Here is a 9,885-nt window from a genome sequence, read left to right on the forward strand (position 1 = left end):
TAATTTGAATGTTTCTTGTATGTCTTCTAACACAAACTCCACTCTTGTTTCCTGTTGTCTTTGTCTCTTCGTCTATACGTGTCTCCTTTGTCTCCCTCGTATGTCCCTGTTGTTGCGTCCTTTCCTTGTTTCTTCTGTTCCTTGACCTTTTTTTCTCTTTTTGAGTTTCCCTCCCTCCTCTTCCCCCTGTTCTACTCATCTGCACATCATCTCCCTAACGTGTCCATAACGTTCCCTGAACCATCTGTCCTTTCTTTTCTACCCCGTCTTTCTTCTTACCTGTTCTCTGCTCTACTCTCTTCCTTACCCTCTCTGTCTTCCTCATTCTTATTCTGCATTCCCTGTGTTTGAACTTCACCATCTTTAAACCCGTCCTTATTCATCTGTGTCCTTTGGTTCTTATGATCCTGGTCCATCTCACATTTTCATTCCACAAATCCCTTCTTCTGCCACATCTTTCTTCGCCCTACCCTTTTTTCATTGTTGTCTCACCTAACTTTCTCTCCATTTGTGTCCCATTGTTTGCCCTCCACACTCCTTCATTCTTTTGTTTTACCCCTCCAATCCCCTCCTCCATGCTTCTTTGCCCTCCATATTCTCCCACTCTCCCATCCTTTCCTCCCTCTCTGTATCTCTCTCCAGCTGGCCGCCCTACAGCAGAGCTCGCTGCTCCGCAAGGTCAAGCGAACCCTGCCCAGTCCTCCTCCAGAGGAGACCGCCGCATCAGCCCACCTGCCCATGATGACACCCGCCCTCCAACAGGTCTACCTGCCCTCCGTGCCCAGCCTCAAGCCCAGCTCCAGGTCTGGCCTGGCTGCTAAAGCCAGCCTCCTCAAAGACCTCACCCACGAGCTGAAGGCCGTGGAGCAAGAGTCGACCAAGCTGAGAAAGCAGCAAGCCGAACTGGAGGAGGAAGAGAAAGAGATCGACGCTAAACTGAGATATCTAGAGCTGGGGATCCACCAGAGGAAAGAGACGCTGGTGAAGGAGAGGGAGAGAAGGGATATTGCCTATCTGAGGTGTATGGGGGACACTAGGGACTATATGTCTGATAGTGAATTGAATAACCTTCGTTTAGCAGCAGCAGCTGCATCACATGAGACTAATGGGCTACTAACGACTAGACCAAGCACTGCCCCGCTCAGCCAGTTCACCAGTGACCTCAACACAGCAGCCCAGTACCCACCCACCTCATCCTTCCTCTCCTGTCAGTACCCCCAGAGCCAACCGCCAGCACCATCTCAATCGAGTGTGCCATACCAGTCTTCAACATTCAACCAGCCTCCCTACCCAACAGTGTCACAGTCACAGGCACTGCCACAGCCCACTCCCCTTCAGAGCCATGCCCCCCCTCCTGGACCTTCCTACCAGTCTCAGACCTCCTATCCTTCCCACACCTACCCCCAGGCTCAGCCCCCATACCCCCAGACAGACATGGGGATACCAGCTGCACCTCAGCCTCAGCCAGGGCATACAGGCTTTGGGCCTGCACCACCCGGTCAGCCCCCATACCCCACCCACAGCTCACCTTATCCCAGCGCTGTGTCCTCCTACCCCAGCCAGACCACCCCATACCCTGGGCAGCCCCAAGCTGATATCCTGACAGTTCATCCAGGAAGACCCAGGCAGACCTCTCTAGCTGATCTGGAGCACAAAATGCCCACCAACTATGAGACGATCAGCAACCCCACAGTTGTTGTCACCACCACGGCCCAGGATGCTACCTACTCCAGTGCAGCCCCCTCCTATGGTCAGTACACTGGAACAACAACCATGGCAAGCTCCTATGGGCCCTATGGCTCAGCACCAGTGTCCAGCAGCTACGGTGGGTACTCTGCAATGCCCCCCAGCACTTACGGCCAGTACACTTCAACCTCAGCTAGTTCATATGGCCAGTACACTACAACCACTGCAAATACTTATGGCTACACCACCACCACAGCCAGCTCTTACGGACAGTACACTTCCACAGTTTCCAACGCCTACGGGCACTCTGTAGACAGTCCCTCCACCTACAGCACAGCAGATGGGATGTATGGGGCTCCTGGCTTAGAGCAAAACATTCCCAGGAACTACATGATGATCGACGACGTGAGCGAGCTGACGGCAAAAGACGGGCTGGGCACGACGACAGGGGACATGATGCATCATGGGCGTTACCCGGGCGACATCCACGGCCACAGCGGCACCACTGGCAGCACGACGCGCGGGGGAACTGGCAGCTCCCCTTACGGCAGGGCACCCGAGGAGGAAGCAGCGATGCAGGAAGAGCTATACGACCACCACGGCAGGGGTAAGAGCAGCTACAGGCACGGACCTCTAGGGGGCAGCAGCAGCAGCGTGAGCGCTAGCATGGGTGGGGGATCCCCCTATTTCTATGACTACGACTACAAACATGGCAGCATCCGCTCCGGGGTACAGAAACCTTCGTCATCCGCCAGAAGCCTTCTGGCACCTGCTGTCATGTCCTCCAAGCGCAGCAAGCACCGGAAGCTGGGGAGCATGGAGCAGAAAATCTCCAAGTTTTCCCCCATCGAGGAGGCTCGGGATGTGGAGGCAGACCTGGCCTCCTATTCCTCTGCAACGGTCGGGGCTTACCCCTCCGCCCACATTCGAGGGCGCCAGCTGATCGAGGATTATGGCTTCAAGAGGAACACTTACGAGGGCGGCAGTGGCACTGCTAATGCTAGTCGATACTACGGCATGATGGTGGAGGAGGACGATCGGATTTACTACACCTCCACCGGCCGCTCCCGCTCCACTGGCTATGGCATGGACAAGATTTCATCCAGGGACTACTCTGGGTATCGCAGCCGATCCTACGAGAGGGACGACCGCTCCTACCGATCTGGCTACAGGGGGCGCCACCCAACTCGGCAGTACTCTGAAGAGGAGAGCCCGCTCAGCCCCCTGGGAAGGTTCATGGGTTCTGGCCGGTCTTCAAGCTTAGGCCCCGACCCGTACGACAGTCGCAGCAGTAGATATCATTACTATTACGGCCAATACGGTTCCAGCCACTCGCTGCCAGATGTTCAAGACCACATAAGGGACCTTCCCCGGACTCATGTCTACAAATCGGATGATACATACATTATAGACGATTATCATTGTGCTGTGTCAGACAGCGAAGGTAATTGTGGGAGCTGTATTCCCACACAGTCTCACTACCTTCTACTGCCCCCACCGTTTATCTAAACGTCCCCCACCCACCCAGAGGCTAGGCTTAGCAAAGAGAAAGAGAAAGAAAAAGAAAGACAGAGATAGCTGTTGCATGCTGATGTGTTCTTCTTCCTGAGAGCCACTTGGAGCTCTCTTATCAGTGGACTGCTGTCTGTCTGTCTGCCTGCCTGTCCGTCCTTCCGCCTGTTCGTCCAGTCGTCTGTCTGTTCAATACTCGCATGGTTCTTCGGCGTGGTCGTTGTCGTCTCTCGCTACACTCTGATTCACTTGGAAGGTCTATGCACGACACAGATGCATTATTTTGTTTCTTCACAGGGTCTTATCTTTAATTATGTCTCTGGCATTGATGTTTTTATTTGTGTTTTGATTTATGAAATCTTTGTCTACGCTGCAACACGGTCTCTCACAATAGGCTTATATTTAAACTTTATCTTTCAAAGAGAGCTCGTATTATTGTCTCTCTGCAACAATTAAGCCGGCAACTTGTAAAATCAAGAATATCAAAAGAAAAAGATTAAGATGAATTGGCAACACAGTTCTTATAAAAAAGTAATTGGCTTCAAAATTAGGCACAAAAGCAGCTGCCTCAATAGACAGTCTTGCAGTGTTTTATTCTGTTTATATTGTCTTGTATTGTGTGAAGTCGACAGGTGAAGTGTATACTGCATGGATGTAAAACTATTATTTTTATTTTCTGCCTTTCTTTCTTTCTTTCTGTGTCCTCCCCCACCTACTCTTTTTTTCTTTTGCATGCGGTTGGTCTTCTTCTTCCTGCCTTCTACCTTCTTTCAGCCTGCATGCCGCTGTCTCCAAACGACATGGAGATTGACTGTGATCTGCTCTCGGTTTCCAAAGCCTACCATCTGGGCCAAGAAGAGACCGACTGGTTTGAGAAGCCACGCTCCAGTTCTCGGCACTACGGCAGTCACTCGTCCGGGAGGAGCCGGCACAGTGTCAAACACACCTACCATGATTATGACGAGCCTCCCGAGGAAGATCTCTGGCCTCAGGATGAGTATAGCCACGGAGGGCGACACTCAACATCCCGTGACCACAGACACCACGGCAGCACTAGCCGCCATTCGTCCTCAACTCGCCATGCAGATGAGACGAGGACATCGAGGTCCTCCAAAGGCCACCCCAAAGACCCGTCTATGCGCCACGACCCTTCAGGACGATCTTCGTCTTCAGGAAGGCGCGGTGACTCGAGGTCAGGAGCGTACCACTCATCGGACTACTCCCGGGATCCATCTGGGCACCATCACGGCCAGCGCTCCTCTAGGCAGGGCGACCCGCACAGGTCCTCCAGAAGCAAGTCGCAGGGGCCCGTAGATATGCAGGGCCAACCACCAGGTACATACAATGCAGAATCCTCCATTAACACTATGTTTTAGTATAGTTTGGGAGCACTGTGCTTTCTGTGTAGAAGTAACCAGAGTAATTTCTCAAAATAGCTGGGACTAAACTCAAACTGTGTACTCGCTCTGTAAAGTACTAAAAAGCCAAAAGATCGTCACCACTGCAATATTCTCAAAAAATATAATTTCCTCAGTTTAGACAATTTACTATTTTTTGATTGTGCCATCTTCCCTTTGAGGATGCCTGGCCTATCCAGGCACCGGCAGTGCAGGTAGGACCAGAGCATCTCCTAGAGGTGATTTGGTACGCGGTTCAGAAAGACAGTTTTTATTCAATCTGCTTTCTCTGTTAAAGCTGTAAAAAAAAAAAAAAAAAAAGTGGAATTACATCCCCACAAACATGTGAGACTCACAAAGCTTTGATGTGTTTAAAAAACCAGTGTCACAGTTTGACTGATTTCAGAGAAAACTTGTCACCACCAATGATTACCTTTCATTTGTTGTTTTCACTGATTTTATTTAAGTTTTATGTATTGTTTTCTGTACCTGCTCAGGGGCAACAGGTGCAAACTAGCTGCTAGCTAACTCTGGTGCAATTACCTTTAATCCTGTGCTGTCCCTGCAAGAATCAGTTACATAAGTAAATAAAATAAATATAATACATAGAAAAAGAGCTTATCTAGCAAATTGAAGAACAATTGATTGACTTTTCCATCTCTCTCAGCACTTGAAACATTGCCTTACACACAGTATTACACACATTACACATTCGGGCATTCGAAATACATTAAAAAAGTAGTAAAATACACGTTATCCAAAAATCATTTACTCTTTTTACGACCGGAGTCATGTTAGACCTCATTCAGATTCTGTTCAGCGGCGGCAGTCTGGAGCTGTTCCAGAAGGAGGAGCGGTGCCAAAATGTGTTCATTTAAATCGAATTATATGACCATGACCTGATAAGTGATGGTTATATATATATTTTAAATTTAGATTTAAGTATGTATTAGTTTAGTTCAGCTCATTGTAGCTGGGTGAGTTCTGCTGAAGTGACAAAAACAAACCAGATTAAGTTGCTTTGTTCTCAAGAACGTCACGACTTTCTCTTAATGAGTTAAAAAAAAATAAGAAGTTCATTTTTTATTTATTATTACTAACTGAGCTAAATCATGCTACCTAATACCTTTTGTACCCTGCATGAATTAAACCATGAATCGTTTTGAAGAAATCTGACAAATAAAGCACCTAAACCATATTCCCAAATCTGCGGGACGCCCTTAAATTATTACTGCGGCAATAAGAAGCTGTGATCCCCGAAAAAGATCCTGTGAAGTTATTTAAGTCTGGGGTAGAAATGTTTAATAACCCCTGTTGTTCAGACGGAGTTTGATGCAATTTTACAATCAACTTTCCCCTCAGGGATCAACAGTTTTTAATTAACTATATCAAGCGTAACTTTTAGAGAGAAATGTTTTCTCTGAAGGCAGCGCTGTGGCTGTGTTCTTAGGAGTGTACTCATTAAATCACTGATTTGATCTTTGCTCACAACATTTGTTGCGTGTCATTGTCTCGCTCCCGCCTCTCCCGTCAGTTGTGTACAGTGTAATGAAAAGTGGAATGTGGTTATGATAATGGTGGAGCTGTACTGTAGAATAAATCACTGGGAGATCGTTGTTTTGATTTTATAAAAGCAGAACTTTCTCGGAGGCAGATGCACTCTGGAAATAGTCGGACTGGATGACTATCTAGGAACTGTGCGCATAAGACAAGAAGCAGATGATGCAAAGATCACAGATGGATTGACTGAATCCTTTTGGCACACACGATTTCTGTGGGCTGTCAATCACTGAAGGTCTCCAGGCTTCCCAGCGCTGCTGATATTTTATTTCAGGATCTGTGGATAAATAGAACGGCTGAATTTCTGTCCTCTGCTTTTTTTTTGTTTTGTGGAAAGATGAGTCAATTTTGAAGCGATTCATTTAAAAAAAACAACAAAAAAACACGATTGTTTTGTCGATTCAGGCTCCTCCAGGTCTGGCAGCAGCTCAGCCCGGGCTCAGGGCCCCGGCGGTGGGCCTGCGGGATCAGGACGACAGGGCGGTCCAGGCTCCCAGACGGACGGGCCTCCAGGACAGAGGACACAGCTCCAACAACAAGCCCAGACATCAGCGGCCAGACCAGGGCAGCCCGGTGCCACGGCCACCACGGGGCCTCAGCAGCAGCCCCCTGCTGCAGGACAAGGCATGGGCATGGGCATGGGGATGGGCATGGGCCAGGGCCAGGCCAAACCGGGCCAGATGGGACCTGCAGGTGGACCCATGGGTCAGGCCCGGCAGACGGGTCCAACAGGAGCAGCACCATCCACCATGGTGAGTGCAGAGAGGGAGGACGGCTCTGAGAGGAAATAGAAACTGAAGGAGACAGTATGACTTTATCAGCACAAATGACCCTTTTTGGTTTATTCTGAAATTTTAAATTAATATATATACAGCAGCTCTGATCTGGTTAGTTTAAATATTAGTTAATTGCACTACGAGCTCCATATGAAAACTGATCATGCAGAAGTATCTGAGGCACAGTGACACTGATTTGTTAGATGTATAGCTCAAATTTAGACGCTTTCCAGAAGATCAAAGGAGATTAAATGCATATAAAAATGTAAGTTTAGCCTCTTAATCTGTCAGTCACCGGTCAATTTAGTTTCACGTGCTTTTAGTATCTGAACATTCAAACAGTTTGCATTTGCATCCATTGTTGCAAAAACTGACTTCTGATGAGACCATGAGATGCAGTTTGATAGTTGTCAGTGAGCCATAAGCACTGTTTTGTTGTTCGTTTCTTTTTTTTCTGTCATATTTTTACTCACAGTGGACTTCACTGCAATTTAAAGTCCTGAACCTCTTATGGAAACAGCTCAGCCATGACTAGAAGGAGAGAGAACTCAAAATGTCTTTCATGCAGTCTGGCACAAGCAATAATCCAATAAAATCATCGAAAAAAAATAGCAAAATTGATTTTCTATGATTATTAATTTACAGGAGAAAAAAACTGTAATCAATTCTCCCCAATGCAGGAAAAAATGGACATTTTACTATTTGCATTTTTAATTTGTTTCTATACGAGTTGTGGTTTCTCTGTTTCACCAAGGATTTTTAGATTTCTTACAGATTCTGGTGAGACCAAATAGTATATTTTTCACATTTTTTAAAAAGGAGACATGTGGTATAAAATAATTCTTGATGAAGTATCACAATTTTATGCTCAGATTTGTTCAAGTTTTGCGATGTATTAACAAATCACAGATGAGTAGTTTAAGGAAATCAGACTGTTCTTTCTGTTCTTACCGACTGATAAATGGGGTAATTTTGCCTCTTTTTTTCCTTAAAGACAATGTTTCCTTCCAGCCCCACGTGGGTAACGACAGCCAGAGTAGATCTACCGTTGTGTCACTTTCCCGTCGCTACATGGTGCGTGATTGATATTTGAAACGAGGGAAACACTATCTACACTGTACACATCCTCTGGTGGTGATGTTTTCACAACTAATGCATCACATCAGGGTAGATCAGTGGCTAGCACTGTTGCCTCGCAGCTAGAAGGTCGCTGGTTCACGTCCTGGTGAGGACACGAGGATCTTTGAGCGTGGAGTCTCCATGTTCTCCCCGTGCAGCGTGGGTTCTCTCCGGGTTCTCCAGCTTCCTCCCACACAGTCCAGAAACATGTTGAGGTTAATTGGTGATTCTAAATTGTCCGGTGTATAGATGATGGATGGATGTATCACATCATAGCTGCAGATGTCTCACACACACCCTATTCTCTTCGTTTTCTTTGTCATGAAAACTTCACTTTCTGATCTTGACACGACAAGCTTGTTGTCTTTGCATCCCGAGGCCACAAAACAAGCATTTCCTGATCGTGACGAAATTGTCTTTCAGTCCTTCGGTTTATAAACCTTTTCCCTTCACACTCATCCCCTCGTGTCCCTTCGCGCTCCCCGAGATAAGAGCCGCTCCGTCTCCTCCCCGGTTCGGATAGTTTATTGAAATTCTGCTGCGCCTCTGCCGGCAGGTCTTATCTGACGCCGTGATTAACACACAGCCAGCTGATAACTCAATGTAGCTGCTGCACTGTCTGCTCAAGAAATTGGCACTCGGGAAAAAAAAAAAAAAGTCTGCCTGCAAAAATCTTCTCTCACCCGGCATTTAAACTCCACAATCGTAAATCCGTATAAATCCATTTGTCAGTGAAAATCTGACATTTAACAGAAAACTTGGGATAGTTTAGTGATTCTTTAGTAAATATATGAATGTGTTCCAAGTACACAGAGCCGCTGTTGTCCCCAAATTATTCACGGTGATTTTCACATTTCTGCATTGTTGTGCTATCAGCAGGAAAGTGAAATCATTCATATGGTCTGATGTGACATTATGCAAGGTCCTGGGAATGATTGTGAAAAGCTCCGACAGGAAACAGTAAATAGAATTTGTCATATGATTATTATTATTATTTTTCAGCCTGCAAACTCATTCACTTAGACTCTTATATGTGTAATTCAAAGCATTGATTAAGAGGCTGTAAATAATGAAACGCGGCTTTATGCGCCGCAATGCATCACCTCTGTTCGGAGTCAGTGGGAAACAAATATGGACTGTTATGTGATTGTTTGGCGACGGTCCAGCGTCCGTCAGGGTTTATTTATGGAGCGTTTTTAAAAATGTGAGTGGCACAAGAAGCTTTACAGAAAACAGAGGAGGCAAAGTCGGAACATGGAAATGACACCAGGCCATATTTTCTGTGTCGCAGCTGTCACAGTGATGGATATCAGAGGAGGTCTGGTCTGCATCTGTCCCGGAGCTGTTCTCTGTTACGGAAGTTTAGTCCTCAGAGTGCAAAAAAAAAAAAAGAAAACACAGACAAACTTTCTAAAAAGCTCACAGTGATACAGCAGAAATAAACATTCATAGCTGCTTCACTCACACACAGAGAAAAGGTGGAAACTGGATATAATAGTGTTTGTAATTGTTCACTGGGAGTTCAAACAAACACCAAAAATTTAACTTTACAAGTAAAGCTTTACAGGTGCAGGAGAGGGGAGTTTATATGCAAATCTGACTGACATCAACTACAGGATTTAAGCATTATTTGAGCAGCTGAAATAATCTGAAGCCCAAAACCCACCACTGGCTTCAAAAGACATGTTTTCTTTAAAAGGTCACCAAAGTGAAATTATTTATCGGAGCCAGAATGTGTGAAAAAACAGAAAGACTTTTCGGGTTTTCAGCTTTTTTAACAGTCCTTGAACTACCCACGAACAAGGTGTCGATCCATTGAAAAACTGAACCAAATT

At 46.4% G+C, this 9,885-nt stretch overlaps 1 protein-coding gene across 1 annotated transcript in view; it reads left to right on the forward strand.

Annotated features, from left to right (window-relative positions):
- The window catches only part of bsna (bassoon presynaptic cytomatrix protein a), a 164,074-nt gene that overhangs the window by 149,466 nt on the left and 4,723 nt on the right, over nt 1–9,885 (forward strand). Inside the window, exons 11-13 of the mRNA XM_008297957.1 lie at nt 643–3,130; nt 4,036–4,533; nt 6,561–6,907. Coding sequence (XP_008296179.1) covers nt 643–3,130; nt 4,036–4,533; nt 6,561–6,907 — 3,333 coding nt within the window. The remainder of the gene's footprint in view (nt 1–642; nt 3,131–4,035; nt 4,534–6,560; nt 6,908–9,885) is intronic.

This window comes from Stegastes partitus, unplaced genomic scaffold (genome assembly GCF_000690725.1).
Source record: "Stegastes partitus isolate 25-593 unplaced genomic scaffold, Stegastes_partitus-1.0.2 Scaffold1263, whole genome shotgun sequence".
NCBI classification, from domain to species: Eukaryota; Metazoa; Chordata; class Actinopteri; family Pomacentridae; genus Stegastes; species Stegastes partitus.